General features: G+C 52.6%; 1 protein-coding gene across 1 annotated transcript; it reads left to right on the plus strand.

Moving 5' to 3' along the window:
• Nucleotides 1–12,321: 12,321 nt before the first annotated feature.
• Nucleotides 12,322–17,170, plus strand: RPA3 (replication protein A3). Its single transcript, XM_032975524.2, has 4 exons — nucleotides 12,322–12,565; nucleotides 13,129–13,203; nucleotides 15,222–15,330; nucleotides 16,840–17,170. Exons 1-4 carry the CDS (start codon nucleotides 12,470–12,472, stop codon nucleotides 16,917–16,919), a joined length of 360 nt encoding a protein of 119 aa, XP_032831415.1. The 5' UTR covers nucleotides 12,322–12,469; the 3' UTR covers nucleotides 16,920–17,170.
• Nucleotides 17,171–17,930: the final 760 nt, after the last annotated feature.

A 17,930-nucleotide genomic window follows, 5' to 3' on the forward strand; every position in this document is an offset into this window, starting at 1 on the left:
TGTACTGTTCCGGCCTTCATAGGTGCTCGCTATCAGCACTTGTCCCTACAGTCTGTTAAATCTAAATGGGAGATCTTTGTCTTTTGTGTGATTCGGTGCCCGTATGTGTGTGCGCGTGAGTGTGTGCGCTGGGGCTGTTGAAATATTGAGGGTTTGTGGGGGGGGGGTTAACCCAATTCGAAAAAAAGTCTCCGCTTGTTGTTTCATTATCCGACCCCTGGGTTAGTCGATAGCGTGCGGGGGGGGGGGGGGGTGTCCAGCGTGGGTAATTCCCATCTATTCCCAGAAATATAACCCCAGCAGGGAAGAGTAGGAGGAGGTCAAATACCCTTTGAGAGGGGTACGGCCCGGTAGCTCCATCCAGCGGAGAGTGGCATTCTGCCCCGCAGTTGCCGTCAGCGGGCAATTTCAGGGCTGCGCCTTTGCCTTCTGCCCAGCAGTTGGCGTGAGCGGGCAATTGCAGGGCTGCGCCTTTGCCTTCTGCCCAGCAGTTGGCGTGAGCGGGCAATTGCAGGGCTGCGCCTTTGCCTTCTGCCCAGCAGTTGGCGTGAGCGGGCAATTGCAGGGCTGCGCCTTTGCCTTCTGCCCAGCAGTTGGCGTGAGCGGGCAATTGCAGGGCTGCGCCTTTGCCTACTGCCCAGCAGTTGGCGTTAGCGGGAAATTGCAAGGCTGCGCCTTTAACATGAGAGCGGTGCGTGGTTTTGAGTCATGTTAGGAACACCGTGTAAGAAAGAGTTAATCTCTCCCTCTCAAATTGATTTCGCCAGCAATCCCTACAGAATTAACAAAGATATAAAAAAAATATATGAAAGCAAAAAAAAACGGAATGTTCCAGAAGTTTCACCATGTTCACATTACATCACAGGCGCACAGAGGGGGAAGACGCGGGCACACAGACACACCCACGCACATACACACCCACGCACATACACACCCACGCACATACACACCCACGCACAGACACACTCACGCACATACACACCCACGCTCAGACACACCCACGAACAGACACACCCACGCACATACACACTCACGCACAGACACACCCAGACACAGACACGCACAGACACACCTACGCACAGACACACGCACGCACAGACACACCCACGCACAGACACCCACGAACAGACACACCCACGCACAGACACCCCCACACACAGACACACAACAACCGCCATTCGCCACTAAGTGGCGGTGACGTCACCGCGACGCTTGTGCCAGGCCATGTGCACCTTGAGGCCACGTGAAGTGTCGAACGCCCGCTGGCAGGAGGTCACGGGGCAGACCCAGGTGCCACGGGTCGACTGACTGAGATGACTGGCTAATGCACCACCTGTGCCCCCTACTGTGCCAACCTACTGTGCCCTAGCCACCCGGCGCTCCGCTCGTTGTTGTGAGCGTCGCTCCTCCGCCCTCCGTTGTTGTTTGAGGGCGCCTACCTCCAACTGCCCAGTAGCGTCCTTCACGAGCCTCCTCCACAGAGGCCGATCCTGACACCGCTGGTACCAGTCATCGGCAAGTCCACTCAGCTCCACGTCCTCCTGTACCACGGCACTCCATCTCTTCTCTAGCCCGTGCTGCGCCCGTTTAGCCCCTCGATCCGGCCGAACAAAAGCTGTTTCGGCATGCTGTGGCTGGGAATGCGGGCTATATGACCCAGCAAACGCAGCCTTGCCTGCCGGAGGAGCTCACCGATGGGACCTTGCCCAGATCTTTCAAGGATTTGTGAGCTCCTAGCCTAAATGTTTCTAACCGGCGAAGATGTTCCATTAGGGGGGGTCCACGTTTCGCAAGCGTAGAGAAGGGAGGGAATGACTGTGGCCGAGAAGACCTGAAGCTTAGGGCGGAGCGACAGACTAGGTAGCTTCCACACAGCGTTACGCAACTGATGAAAATGAATTGCCGCTCGACTGATTCGGAGTGAGGCCTCTGCTGTTAAACTGGAGACGGTCATAAGCACACTGCCCAGGTATGGGAAACTCTCCACTCTCTCCACAACTGCCCCATCACCGATTGGGAGTTGTGGGGGTGGAGTGTCCGATGGTACAAAATACCCAGGCAGGTGCTTAGTTTTTTGTGGGGCTGTTGGTAAGGCCCCATCTCTTAGTGGCACGCTCCAGTCTCAGCAGCAGCGTCTCCAACTCCTCCTCTGCATGAGCAGCTATAACCAAATCATCAGCATACATAACGTGGTTGAGCAATAGGGAGCCATCCCTTGACCGCACCCGGGCATCGATCAGCCTCCCATTATATCTGTACCGAATGGAGATTCCCCCGGTACAGCTATTGAAGGCTTCACGAACTACGTGGTCAAAATAGATGTTAAATAATGTGGGAGCCAGAGGACATCCCTGTCGCACCCAAGGTGTACAGGGAATGGCTCTGACTCCCGGCCACGTCGTTTTACCCGGGCTCGCTCACCATCATGAAGGTCCTTAGTGATCGTGAGCAGAGGGTCAGGGACTCCAAAAGCATGAAGAACAACCCAGAGCCCAGGCCTACTGATGGTATCATAGGCCTTGACCAGGTCAATAAAGCAGAGATGTAGGTCTTGTTGGAATTACCTACACCTCTGCTGTAGCAGACGGACAGAAAATATGGCATCTGTGCAGGACCACCATTTCCTGAAACCGCATTGGGGCTCCACAAGCCTCTCCTCAGCGTGCCTGGCAAGGCGATGTTGAATAATCCTTGCCAGGACCTTTCCCGGCACACTGAGGAGTGAGATGCCCCTGTAGTTGTTACAGTCTGTGCGGTCCCCCTTCTTAAAGAGGGGGACCACCAGGGCATCCTTCCAATCCTGCAGAATCCGTCCAGTGGTCCAGACTGTTGTTATGATGTCATATAGGGCAGTCTGTGCACAAACGCCATCCTCCCTCAGCATTTCGCTTGGGAGATCATCTCTGCCCGGTGCCTTTCCTGGTCTCAGACTCCGGATCACCTTCAGTACTTCCTCAACAGATGGCACCTCAGCCAGACACTCACAGGGGGTGACTTCTTCCAATATTTGAGGCACCGCAGCCTAAGCAGGGTAATCCCCACTTTGTGCCACGATGTTTTCCTGGCTGAGGGATTTCCCCTCCCCCAGGACATCACAGAAATGCTCAGCAAATCTGCAAACCTGTTCCTGGGAGTCGGAGATTGGAACACCGTTTTTTCCCCTAATTATGGTAATAGGTGTGGCGCTGCAGGTAACTTTTTGATGGAGTTAAATATAGATTTGTGATGGCAGGCCACTGAGGCAGACTCCATCTCCTCAGCAACCCGCGACCACCACCCATCCTTGCAGCGCCTCACGGCTCTCCGAACCTCCGAGCGAAGGTTGCGGTAAGCCTCCTCATTATCTGACGTGGGATTCTGCAGCCGATGACAGTGGGCCTGTCGCTTTTTCTCAACCATCCTTAACACCTCCTCTGTCAGCCAGGGTCTCTGGGGAGGTCTGGACCGCGTACCCAAAGCGGCCATTGCAGCTGCATGAGTCACAGTCCTAAACCTCGCCCATTTACCCTCGACATCAGGAGGAGTGGGGAAACACTTTATCCCCCCTACAGACGGAAACACTCTATCTCCCTACAGACGGAAACACTCTATCGCCCATACAGACAGAAACACTCTATCCCCCATACAGACAGAAACACTCTATCCCCCTACAGACAGAAACACTATATCCCCCCTACAGACGGAAACACTCTATCCCCCGTACATACAGAAACACTCTACCCCCCTACAGACGGAAACACTCTATCGCCCATACAGACAGAAACACTCTATCCCCATACAGACGGAAACACTCTATCCCCCTACAGACAAAAACACTCTATCCCCCTACAGATGGAAACATTCTATCGCCCATACAGACAGAAACACACTATCCCCCATACAGACAGAAACACTCTATCCCCCATACAGACAGAAACACTCCATCCCCCCTACAGACAGAAACACTCTATCCCCCATACAGACGGAAACACTCTATCCACCATACAGACGGAAACACTCTCCCCCCTACAGACAGAAACACTCTATCCCCCTACAGACGGAAACACTATATCCCCCATACAGACAGAAACACTCTATCCCCATACAGACAGAAACACTCTATCCCCCATACAGACAGAAACACTCTATCCCCCATACAGACAGAAACACTCTATCCCCCATATAGACAGAAACACTCTATCCCCCATACAGACCGAAACACTCTATCCTCCTACAGACGGAACCACTCTATCCCCCTACAGACGGAAACACTCTATCCCCCTACAGACGGAAACACTCTATCGCCGTACAGACGGAAACACTCTACGTGAGAAGTCACGTGCAAATATCAGCTCAGTGGGCCTTAGCTGGTAAAATAAAAAAAAATGCGCGTATAGTTTAGTTCATGAGAAAACCTTTATTATGAACACTGGATTGTTTGAGATGGCTACTGATTGGGAAGGCCTTCATCCAGCAGTGGATTGAACATGGCTCATTACGACAATGAGAACCGCATCTGTGGCCCGTCCCTACGAACCCGGCGACCCGAGTTCGATTCCCGCTCGCGGCCAACACCGGTGACGATTATTCTGAATCGGTGCCGGGATCTCACCTAGGTCGACTCGGCCTCAAATGAATACCCGGTGCGGTGTCGTAAACGTCACCACTGGGGAGACAAAGGCGGCCGGGCGTGGTGCTCGCCACCCACCTCCGTGTGTCCGTGCCGGCCTTCGTAGGTGCCGCTCTCTAACAGCGCTTGTCCCAACAGTCTGTTACAGGCTACACGGGGGATCTTTATCTTTGCTTGTTTAACGCGCTTCTATTCATATAATGCGATCAGGATTATCAAAGTATATGCATCGTGAGTGCTGGATAAGGTTCAGATGGATGCTGCTGGATGCCAAAAATAATTCCGGCTGAAACTAAAGCCCCGCTTGTGCCATGTGTGGGTGCGCGCGCGTCCCAACATCGCCACCACACATGCGCATGCGAATGGAAAGCTTGCTATTTTATTTGGTGAGACATTTATGTCGGCTGTGTGAATGTGTGCGTATATCTGGGGAGCGGTGGCGCAACGGTCAGGGGAGCGGTGGCACAGTGGTCAGCGCAACGCCCCGCACTCCGAACCCATCGATTACCGCTCACGACCGATAACGGTGGCGGTTATTTGGAACGGGCGCAGGGCCTCGACTCAGTCTAAAAAAAAAAATGAGTACCTTCTTGTGCGGTGAGTAAACATTAACACTGGGGGGGAGACAAAGGCGGCCGGGCGTGGTTGGTGCTGGCCCACACCACCCCGTCGTGTCCTGTGTCGGCCTTCATCGGTGCTCGCTCACAGCACTTGCCACCCCCCCCCCCCCTCCAACAGCCTGTGCCGAGGCTATGTGGGGCATCTTTGTCTTTGTGTGTTGCGTCCGAGACCAGAGACATTTTTTTGGTGACCGTTGAATTATTTGGCAAGAAATAAACACAGTTCAGTCACGGACATTTGGGGAGGATGTTGCCAATACGGCCGCGCTTCAACTGCTGCGGCAACTCGTCAACGTGTGGTCGGTTTGCATTTAAAATAAAATAAACTTGAGTGGAAATGGCTCAGTAATGTCAGGGTGGCCCAGAAGTCAGGACACATGGGGGGGGGGGAGGAGGGGGAGTTATTTAGTTGATTTTAACACTGGTATTGAACAATTGTAATAGTTTATAATTGAAGTTTATATTGTATCTATTGTTATTATTCATATTTATTTTTCTTCTCCTTCATCCTGTGAGGGGGTCACCTCACACACCGTCGCTGACCAAACCCAGGCCAAGATCCACCGTGAATGAATTTAGACGAAGCGTGGTGAATGTTCATAGATAATTTGTGCACGCATTATTAGCGTTGAGGAAAATCAGCTTGAACATTTGTTACATTAAATGAAGTAACCCTTTGTGATTTTAAAACATTTATAAAAGCCCTGTGTCCTGACTTTTAGGCCGCTGTGTTACCAGTAAGATGCATAAATCAAAGCAGTATATTTCACGATGGCAACATGTTACATTTACACAAAAAGTTACAAACGGTTTAATGAGTCATCAAATTTTACTAACCATTTTATAAATGCTCGATGTGCCCTCCACCTGCTGTACGGACAACATCGAGACGCTAGTTGAATTCGTCCCAAACACCTCTCAAAATGTCTTCTTCCACTGAAGTCACCGCTGCCGTGATTTTGTTTTTGAGGTCATCCAGCTTAGTCGCTAATGGTGGCACAAAAACACCACGGTCTTTTGTGCCACCGTGCTCTTTGACATTGGCGGATCAATGCCAAAACGCCGTTGAAACGCACGCTGCACCAGCAATAACGGGTTCAGTCTTGCTGAACTGCAGAACGCAAAACGCCCCTTGTGTTTGCGGGGTCACCATCTAGAGAGTGACTAAGGCTAGGGGCTGTTTGTGTACTGGGGTCACCATCTAGAGAATGACTGAGGCTAGGGGCTGTTTGTGTGCTGGGGTCACCATCTAGAGAATGACTGAGGCTAGGGGCTGTTTGTGTATTGGGGTCACCATCTAGAGAATGACTGAGGCTAGGGGCTGTTTGTTCACTGGGGTCACCATCTAGAGAGTGACTGAGGCTAGGGGCTGTTTGTGTGCTGGGGTCACCATCTAGAGAATGACTGAGGCTAGGGGCTGTTTGTTCACTGGGGTCACCATCTAGAGAGTGACTGAGGCTAGGGGCTGTTTGTGAGCTGGGGTCACCATCTAGAGAATGACTGAGGCTAGGGGCTGTTTGTTCACTGGGGTCACCATCTAGAGAATGACTGAGGCTAGGGGCTGTTTGTGTACTGGGGTCACCATCTAGAGAATGACTGAGGCTAGGGGCTGTTTGTGTGCTGGGGTCACCATCTAGAGAATGACTGAGGCTAGGGGCTGTTTGTGTATTGGGGTCACCATCTAGAGAATGACTGAGGCTAGGGGCTGTTTGTTCACTGGGGTCACCATCTAGAGAGTGACTGAGGCTAGGGGCTGTTTGTGTGCTGGGGTCACCATCTAGAGAATGACTGAGGCTAGGGGCTGTTTGTGAGCTGGGGTCACCATCTAGAGAGTGACTGAGGCTAGGGGCTGTTTGTGTGCTGGGGTCACCATCTAGAGAATGACTGAGGCTAGGGGCTGTTTGTTCACTGGGGTCACCATCTAGAGAGTGACTGAGGCTAGGGGCTGTTTGTGAGCTGGGGTCACCATCTAGAGAATGACTGAGGCTAGGGGCTGTTTGTGTGCTGGGGTCACCATCTAGAGAATGACTGAGGCTAGGGGCTGTTTGCGCGCTGGGAGAGGCATCGAGCGGTCATCATTTAAAATTCTCTATGCCCCTCCCTCTCTATGCCCCGCCCTCTCTATGCCCCGCCCTTTCAAGTGGTAAGAGTTACATTCATGGGCGGTTCGTGGTTGCAGAGATATGAATCATTTTGCGGAACCCCGGGGTCCCGCAAAAATCAAGTCAATAATTATTATTATTTTTCAGTCCGCCCACTCGTGACCCCGACAGCAACGCGCCGCCCGCCCAGACTCGTGCCAACAAGCGCCAGCAGCAGCAGGCGGCGATCACCACGATGGGCGCCACCCCACCGGCCAAACGCGAGCCCCCGGGGGGCGTCCGCCGCAGTCGCGCGCGACGACGACGCCCTCCGGTCGGCTGTCGACCCTCAGCTTTTTTTCCAAGGCGACCCCCTACCGCCGCCCCCCCCCCCCCCCCCCAGGCAGTGAATTTAACGTGTTTGTGTAATTTTTCAACTTTTTACGAAACTTAGTGTCCCTGAGTAGCTCTCGACGAGGCCAATCGATTGACCGCTAGTTTTGTTGTTGTCGGTAAGGCAACAAGACTCGTGTCGCTACACGGGTTTTCCCACCCCGGAGAAAGTGATGGTGCCCCGGGGTCCCGCCAATTGCTTCATATAGCGATTTCAAATCGGGTCCATATTTTTTTAAACACTCTGTATCATGTTGAACAGGCACTGGGCCACCAACGCGAATGACGATTATCTAAACCGGCGCTGGGATCTCCCCCCTAGGTCGGCTCAGCCATAAAAAAATTAGTACCTGGTGCGGTGTGTAGTAACCATCGTCGCTGTGGGAGACAAAGGCGGCCGGGGCGTGGTGTCGGCCAACCAACCCCCTCGTGTCTTTGTGCACGAGACAGAAGCATCAAAGATAAAGATCCCCCCGTATAGCCTTAACAGACTGTGGGGGGGAGGGGGGGGGCAAGCGCTGTTAGCGAGTAGAAATCTATGAAGGCCTGCACTTTGGCACACGAGGCAGTGGGTGGGTGGGTGGTTGTGGTCTTCACCACGCCCGACAAAAGCGCCACACGTGCGCGCACTCTGCAAGCTTCGGGTCGCGTGTTGCCTGCTGACCGCATTTTTTCGCTCGCCCGACCACAGCTCGCTGAAGGGGAGGACGGTAGGGGAGGAGGAGGAGGAGGGCATCAAGGCCCCAGTGCAGATGGCAGAAGCAGATAGAGTCGACACCTCATGGGAAACACGTGCCTCCCCGCTCTTTTGCTTCCTCCTGAACGAGACTCGCCCGCACTTGGGGAGGGGGGGGGGGTCGGGCAGCTGCCAGAAGTCACGCGGTGTTCGCGATCACAATCTCTATGTGTTCCTGCAGGAGGAGGAGGAATCCGATGGGCTGTGAAGCTCTTGATTTTTTCACAGATGTCCACTACGGCCGCGGGGTCAGAACGTTACAACCGCACGCAACACAAAAAACACGACAGGAGTTTAAAGTATATGAAAGGTAAACCAATTTACTACAAACATATATATACACAAATAAAAGTATATGAAAGGTAAAGAAATCACTTAAAACATATATGCAATATAAATATAAACTATTCTATTACCAGGTAAAGCCCAACTGAGCTATTAACTTATTTTTTTTTAGAAGCGACCCGGTCACAAATGATGGCTCAACGAAGTGGCCCGTCGTGCGGAAATTTGGAGGAGCGAAATAATCAAAATAATGTGGTCCGGACTGGCAGAGGAGTTCAAGATGCCATCGTGGTGGTTAAAGATATCGGTGTCACCACCACCATCACCACCAACCACCACCACCAACACCACCAACCACCAACCACCACCACCAACCACCATCACCACCACCATCACCAACCACCACCAACCACCACCACCATCATTGCAAACAATCTTGATTTGAAGTTTTCGTGACTGCAGGAATCCATTCTCTTTGGTTCTTTCGGTAAAGTCACGTAGGTAGAAAATAAAATAAATCACGACGTTTCGGGCGCAACACAAGCGTCCGTCATCAGGTGGGAAAATTTTATACCTACGTGAACCAAACAATATTACAAACAATATCTAAACACATTTTGTTCTTGACGGTTGCTGAGTGAGCACACAGGCCCCGAAGACTCCGAGCGGCCAGTAACGAACGGCACTATTTATACGAGTCGCTACGTTTCTTGAATTGGGTTATTTACTGTAACTCAAAAGCGGATCTGTGCGAATACAGACGCAGCAAGAGAAGTATCGTGACCTGCAAGTGTGGCGAATGAGTGAGTTGTTGTGACCGGCAGTGTGGTGAGTGGACGGGTGTGGTCAGTGGATGGGTGTGTGAGTGGGAGAGTGGGTGGGTGAGTGGGGAGTGGGTGAATGAGTGGGTATTGTTGTGACTGGCAGAGTGGTGAGTGGATGGGTGTATGAGTGGGAGAGTGGGTGGGTGAGTGAGTGGGTGAGTGAATGTATTGTTGTGACTGGCAGTGTGGTGAGTGGGAGAGTGGGGAGTGAGTGGGAGAGTGGGGAGTGAGTGGGTGGGTGAATGAGTCAGTGTAGTGCTGTGACTGGCAGTGTGGTAAGTGGGAGAGTGGGTGGGTGAGTGGGAGAGCGGGTGTATTGTTGTGACTGACAGTGTGGTGAGCGGATGGGTGTGTGAGAGTGGGTGGGTGAATGAGTGAGCGAGCGGGTGAATGAGTATTGTTGTGACCGGCAGTGTGATGAGTGGATGGGTGTGTGAGTGGGAGAGTGGGTGGGTGAGTGAGAGTAATGTTGTGACTGGCAGTGTGGTGAGTGGATGGGTGAGTGTTGAGTGGGTGAGTGAGCGGGTGAATGAGTGAGTATTGTTGTGATCGGCAGTGTGGTGAGTGGGAGAGTGGGTGGGTGAGTGGGAGAGTCGGTGAATGAGTGTATTGTTGTGACCGGCAGTGTGGTGAGTAGATGGGTGAGTGGGAGAGTGGGTGGGTGAGTGGGGAATGGGTGAATGAGTGAGTATTGTTGTCACCAGCAGTGTGGTGAGTGGATGGGTGAGTGGGGAGTGGGTGAGTGAGTGAGTGAGCGGGTGAATGAGTATTGTTGTGAGCGGCAGTGTGGTGAGTGGATGGGTGTGTGAGTGGGAGAGTGGGTGGGTGAATAAGTGAGCGGGTGAGTGTGTTGTGATATGCAGTGCGGTGAATGAGTGAGTGTATTGTTATGGGGAGCGGTGGCGCAGTGGTTAGCGCGCTGCGCTCCGAAACTGGCGATCCGAGTTCGATTCCCGTTCACGACCAACTCCAGTGACGGTTCCTGGGCCTCCCCCTAAGTCAACTCAGCCTCAAATGAGTACCTGGTGCGACGTGTAAAACATCGCCACTGGGGAGACAAAGGCGGCCCGGCGTGGTGCTAGGATGGATGCGTTCAACTTCCCACCACTGTAAATCGTCCCCCCACCCCCACCGTGCACCCCTCTAGACGGGGTATTTGGCCTACTCTTCCACGCCGCAATAGGGGCGTTGGGAGGTGCCCACACTTTACCCCACCACCACCACCACCAGCACACGTGGCCTGCCGATTTACTAACAAGCGGTGCCCCCCCCCCCCCCCCCCGTGGATGGGACACGGTGTGGTGGGGTGGTTGTGTGACACTGTGCACGCACAGCGTCGTTGGGTAAGTAGTGGGTGCCGCTACGGGAGATCGAATCGCGCGCGTTAAGGGGACGTCCATAAATGACGTCACGCACCTAGGGCGGGGCGGGTGGTCAGACTATTTGTGACGATGTGTGACGAGAGGGGTGGGGGGTGGGATTGAGAAATGTGACGTCACGTAAAAATGCGCAACTTTAAATAAATATAGACAACACGTTCTACTTAATTAAGTAGACTTTTTAATAAATGTTTAAATGTTTTCTCCTACAACATCAGAGTTCAGCGCCACATTAAATACGCACTACAATGACGATAATTTAAAGCGATTTGAAGCAAGTTTTATTTTTTTGTGGGGGGGGGGGGGCGGGCGGCAGAGCTTTGTGACGTCATATTAGAGGGGGGGTCTGACTTTTTGTGACGTCGTGTGACAAAGGGGGGGAGGGGGGATAAAAAAAATCGTCCTAAATCGCGTGACGTCATTTATGGACGGCCCCAAAGCAATGTCGGCATTCTTCACCGCCACTACAAGTTGTCAAAAACAAACAAACAAACCATGCAAAGTGCACGCCGTAGAGTGAGCGTATGTTAGCAAAGCAAACAAACTAAAACAATAAACGTGTCTTCTTTGGTTCTTTCGGTAAAGTCACCACGTAGAATGAGAATAAAATAATAAATTGATAAAATAAAATAACACAATAACATTCTCACGACGTTTCGGCCACAACACAAGCGGCCTTCATCAGGTGAAGGGACGAGACTGTCTGGAGGACAGCGCTATTCTTGGTTCTTTCGGTAAAGTCACGTTGAAGGGACAGTCTCGTCCCTTCACCTGATGAAGGCCGCTTGTGTTGTGGCCGAAACGTCGTGAGAATATTATTGTTATTTTATTTTAACAATTTATTATTTTATTCTCATTCTACGTGACTTTACCGAAAGAACCAAAGACGATGAATCATTGCAGTCACGAAAGATTTAAATCGAAAAATAAACGTGTCGTTTAGTAAATCCCGAGGCAATGTTGTGAGGCTTTTGTTTTAATGTCCCCTTAGCGGTGCCCGTGAGGAAGCGATGTTGGAATCCGCCCGCATTCACCGCAATGCGATATACAGTACAGTCTTTATAAATCATCCCATTTGCTAAAACGCAAAACTGCCCGCATTATAAGGAGAAGGGCCGTTTCCCGAAACGTCGACTATTACATTGAGTTTCTAACCATTTGAATTAACATGCGTCTGGAGGTTAAACCTCTGATATGGCAACATAGCTAGAGGGTTATTTTTTTTAAGGCAGAATCATTATACGTTCTCCATATACTAACAATAACATTACTTTTAAACGTCGGCTTATTCCCTTTACCAGACTAATTTTAGTCAACAATATTTATCGAGTATAATGTTACTTTATATATAGCCGAAACGTCACGTCCTGCTTCCTGTGCAGCGGGGAATTCTGGGTGGTGTGGGTTGGCGACTTTCCCGCCAAAAATCTCTCCCCGTCGTCCCGGCCGCATCCTCCCTGCGGGACTTTTGTGTTGTTGAGTTTGTGAGGAGAAGTCGGGAACATTTTATAAAGTTGTTGATTCCTTGGCGAGTGACTAGCCATGGACGCGACCAGCGGGATGCGAGCGCGCGTGAACGCCGGCACGCTGTCCCAGCACGTGGGCAAGGTGGTGTACTTCCTCGGGAAAGTGGAGCAGGTGAGTGGACACGGGGCCTCGCTCGCTCGCTCACCCTCCCGCTCACCCAACTCACCCAACTCACCCACTCACCCAACTCACCCACTCACCCAACTCACCCAACTCACCCACTCTCACCCAACTCACCCACTCACCCAACTCACCCACTCACCCAACTCACCCACTCACCCAACTCACCCACTCACCCAACTCACCCACTCGCCACCCACAACTCACCCACTCACCCAACTCATCCACTACTCACCCGACCCACCCACTCGCCACTCCACATTCACACGCCACATTCAAACTCCACACCTCACACTTACACCTCACACTCCACACACGCTTTCGTACTCACACCTCGCTCGCTCTGCACACTCACACTCCACGCTCACACCCCGCATTCACCCTGGCACATGAACACTGCACGCACACCTCCTCACTCACACTCCACACCCGCATTTGCCATTTGTATCGCGAGATAAAATGTCACGTTAAGAAGACAAGATGGGTGAACGTGAAGCGACAGTGGTGACTGCCTGTCCTGTGACTGACCCTCCCTTCGCCTCTCTTTCCCCAAGGTTCACCAGTCCGGTTCGAGCTTCACCATCAGCGACGGAGATGGGCAGAGCATCACCGTGGAGATGCAGGCACCGGTGCGGAGAGGGGCGCCACGGGTTATAGGAGATGTTAACTACCTCGCCTGGTATACAGGAGGTCGTGGGCTCGATCCCGATCCTGATGCCTGCTGGATATTTGGAGTTTGCAGTGTTTCATCATCATCACGGTGGCTAGGAGATGTTAACTACCTCGCCTGGTATACAGGAGGTCGTGGGCTCGATCCCGATCCTGATGCCTGCTGGATATTTGGGGTTTGCAGTGTCTCATCATCATCATCCCGGTGGCTAGGAGATGTTAACAACCTCGCCTGGTATACAGGAGGTCGTGGGCTCGGTCCTAATGCCTGCTGGATATTTGTGGTTTGCAGTGTATCATCATCATCACGGTGGCTAGGAGATGTTAACTACCTCGCCTGGTATACAGGAGGTCGTGGGCTTGATCCCGATGCCTGCTGGATATTTGGGGTTTGCGATGTATCTCTCATCACCGTGGCTAGGAGATGTTAACTACCTCGCCTGGTATGCAGGAGGTCGTGGGCTCGATCCCGATCCTGATGCCTGCTGGATATTTGGAGTTTGCAGTGTTTCATCATCATCATCACGGTGGATAGGAGATGTTAACTACCTCGCCTGGTCTACAGGAGGTCGTGGGCTCGATCCCGATCCTGATGCCTGCTGGATATTTGGAGTTTGAGGTGTCTCTCATCATCATCACGGTGGCTAGGAGATGTTAATTACCTCGCCTGGTATGCAGGAGGTCGTGGGCTCGATCCCGATCCTGATGCCTGCTGGATATTTGTGGTTTGCGATGTATCTCTCATCATCATCACGGTGGCTAGGAGATGTTAACTACCTCGCCTGGTCTACAGGAGGTCGTCGGCTCGATCCCGATCCTGATGCCTGCTGGATATTTGGAGTTTGAGGTGTCTCTCATCATCACGGTGGCTAGGAGATGTTAACTACCTCGCCTGGTATGCAGGAGGTCGTGGGCTCGATCCCGACCATGACGCCTGCTGTATATTTGGAGTTTGCGTGTCTCTCTCTCTCATCATCATCACGGTGGCTAGGAGATGTTAACTAGCTCGCCTGGTATACAGGAGGTCGTGGGTTCGATCCCAACCATGACGCCTGCTGTATATTTGGAGTTCGCATGTCTCTCTCTGTCCGTGGTCGCGTGGATTTTTTCTCCGGGTCCTCCGGTTTTTCCCGACCACATTGAGAAACGTGCGTTTCAGAGTATTTGGCTGCTGTACATTTCCACGCGATAAGCCACTTAAGTTGCGCTAACGTTTGTGGCCAGGTCGCTTCTGAAAAGTAACTGTATAACTCAGTGGGCCTTACCTGGTAAAATATAAATAGTAGTACTTTGTTACGGTGGGGTAGGGGGGATTCAGTGAGAGGATGACAGGTGGACATCTGTGAAAAAGAGCTATATAGCTCATCGGATTCCTCCAGTATAAATGCATATTCTGATTCTGTCCATCAACCGATAGCACCTGGGTCTGTCCCGTGACCTGCCAGCGGTCGTTCAACACTTCGCGTGTCCTTAAAGTGCACCTAGCCTGGCACAAGCGGCGTGGTAATGTCACCACCACTTTGTACGTAGCCAACCACACTAATCGGAGGAGCAGGGGAAAGACAACAAACGAAACGTAAAAAGCAGTTCTAAAGGGATGAGTTTTAAATTTAGATGATTTAAAATTGCAGCGGCTTCCTAATATCGGATGGAAGAGCCGGAAAAACGCATCTGAACGCGCGCGTGCGATGGTGTGCGGGGGGGGGGGCAATTGGCCCTGTGAACCGGTAGCGCCATTCGCCGCTTGTTGCAGGTGCTCGCGGTCCGAACGCGGCAGGCCGTCCCGGTTAATGCTGCGGGCGTGTACGCACCACGGACGTTAAAGATCACGTGACACTTCATTCGAAATGACCAGGCCGCCAATTGTGTTGCGGCGTGGTCCGTGAGAAGGATTACCCTCCGAATGTTTTAATTGGGATTTCACACGGCAAACATTGCTCATTGCGTGCGTGCGTGCATGCGCGTGTTCGTCCCGCAGCTGGACGAGTTGCTGAGTGGGGTGGTGGACGTGGCGGCTCGGGTCACCCACAAGGGCTCGCTGCAGTGCCTGAGCTACGAGCGCATCCGGGAGGACAAGGTGCCCTTCGGTGAGACCCCCACCGCACTGCCACCACTCCGCATACGCACAGCTCCACCAACCGCACCCCCACTCCATCCCCCACCCACCGCCACCGCACCCCCCACTGCATCACCCACTGCGCTGCTACCACGTTGCCACCACGTTGCCACCACACCTCCACTGCTCTGCCACTGCACCCCCATTGCACCCCCGCCACACCCCCACTGGATCCCCCACCACACCCCCTCCTCACCTCCACTGCACCTTCACCACACCCCCCACCGCACACCGTGCAGTTGCCAGTACGTACTCGCAGTGCGGAGACTTGGGAGGCAGGGTTGGTGGTGAGATGCCACGGTGCAGTCCTGCACAGCAGCTTGGAGAGATCCGTGTGTGGGTTAGACCCGAGAGACGGAAAGAGAAACGCATGCATTCGAGAGAATACAACGGTGATTGACACCATTCTAACTACTCAGAAGAGTTAGCGAGCAGGCATGGGCAGAACACGTCACGGCCAGAAGGTATGAAGGCCGATGGTCAAATGTAATAACGGGCGTGACAGCCAAGGAATGGAATGCGTCCGGACGTCAACCGAGGAGATGGAGCGATGAATCGACGTAGGTGCATCATCACTGCATCGCGTGGTTTCAGATGCGCTTCTGTGGCCGTCTGGAACGCTCTTCCGATATTAGGAAGCCACTGGACCTGTGCACTTTTAAGTCATCTAGATTGAAAACTAATTTCTTTAGAAATACTTTTTTTTTTTTAGTTTGGCCTTCCCCCACACTTTGAATTAGCATGGTTGGCTACGTACGGTGTGAAAAAAGTTCAACATACATACGTGTGGGATTGTTACATCGCAGAATAGTGGGAGGTGGCTTGGAGTGGCCTTCATACAGCAGTGGATCGACCATGCTCGATTGCAACGTGTAGGTTTCTCAAAGACTGTTTGGTTTATTTATCACTTCATTTTGCCTATTTTTTTAATGTCATAGTCTGAGGTATGTAGGGACTGAACATGTAATGTATTGTTTGAAGGCCCTGATGTTTCATCCATTTTATGCGCAAACCTAAATGATCTAAAAACGTTGGATTTATTTTAACAACCATCTCGAGTCTAGACACCAGAAAAATAGTCGACCATCCCACAATTTACCTAAACACTCGTTTTGAAGTCCACGCCACACGTTGGCGAGACACTAAAACACGACAATTTGAGAGCAGCTCCACGCGCTCGTGCTTAATCACAACTAGGATGATCACAAAGACGTTTAATTCGCGTGAGCATTGCGGAAAGAGAAAAGCCTGCTGCCCGTTTACCCGTGCCGGGGGGGGGGGCGGGAGGGGGTGCTGGCTCACCACGGGGGCGCCCCCCTCCCGTCGCGGCTCGGCTGTGCAATGGAAACGAGCCGCCATCATTGGGTCGTACCTCCGCTGGCCGCTGACCCCCGCCCCCACACCGGATGCCTTGCGCCGTGACGACCGTGGATTCCTCTTCCCCCCCCCTTTCGCGTTTCTCCCCCGTCTCTCATCGCAGACCTCCACCTGTACAACGAGGCCATCAAGATCAGCCAGGACTTCTCCCAGTTCTACCTGCCGGAGCAACTTAACATGTGATGACCTCCGTCGTTCGAGCCCCCGTCGACCGGTCAACCCCAAACCAGCACACGGTGGAGTGGCGGGGGTTGGGGGGGGGTGGTGGTGGTGGTGGGTCTTAACTCACCGCGGACGGAACGGGTTCACCCATCTCGGCAGTTCCGCGAATTGTCGCGATCCCATTCCAGAGTCGCGATGAGCACGGTTGGCTACGTACGGTGGCGAAAGGAGGTTCACCGTGCGTTCGTGCGTGGTTCGATTCCAGGGTTGACGCTTCGATGTTGCCGTGGTGGAATGGCGCCTCTAGTGGCTGCAAGGGTCTTCTTCTCATCGTACGGCTGTTGTGGGTGCAGCAGGGCAACGACGCCTGCGACAATCTCACATTCAGGTGGTCAAGCCAGGTTGGCCACAAGGGCGATGCGAACCCAAGAACATGCAACGCATACGGGTCGAAAAGCATCGGTTTTCACACGTACACGCTTCTTCCCGCGTATCGGTGAGCTTACGGACATATCGACGTTAATTGTTACTTCGTACCACCACCCAATTAAGTACCCGCAGCGGTGGGATTTACGTGTTGAGACTTGTACCCCTTCCTCCACTGGCCCAGTGCCAGCACGGCACGGGTAGTTTTCCCTTTTGCCGAGCCGGAACCGAAGCCGCGCTTAACGCTGGCTTCACAGGACACATCCACGCTAGGAGCGCGGGGCCTAGTGACGTGCGCACGATGCGTGTTTTCACGTCACTGCGTCGTTTGCAACCCGTGCGGCTTGCGGTCATGAGTCACGTGACGTCAGCGGCACGGCTCTACTTGTGCAGTGGAAAATAAACCCGGATTTCCTGACCTGTGCAGTGCTAACCCGGCATGGCCCCAGCACAGCTCAGATGTGCAAATGGAAAAGAGGTATTGGCTTGGTTCAAAATTTAAACTAAAACTATTTTTATGTTACCAGGTAAGGGCCACTGAGCTATATATCTCTTTTTCTAAAGCGACCTGGCTATCTGAAATAATAGCTCAACGGAGTGGCGTAT

The sequence above is a fragment of the Petromyzon marinus genome, chromosome 56 (genome assembly GCF_048934315.1).
Source record: "Petromyzon marinus isolate PM22_M1 ecotype Great Lakes invasive population chromosome 56, UKy_Petmar_22M1.pri1.0, whole genome shotgun sequence".
Lineage (NCBI taxonomy): Eukaryota > Metazoa > Chordata > Hyperoartia > Petromyzontiformes > Petromyzontidae > Petromyzon > Petromyzon marinus.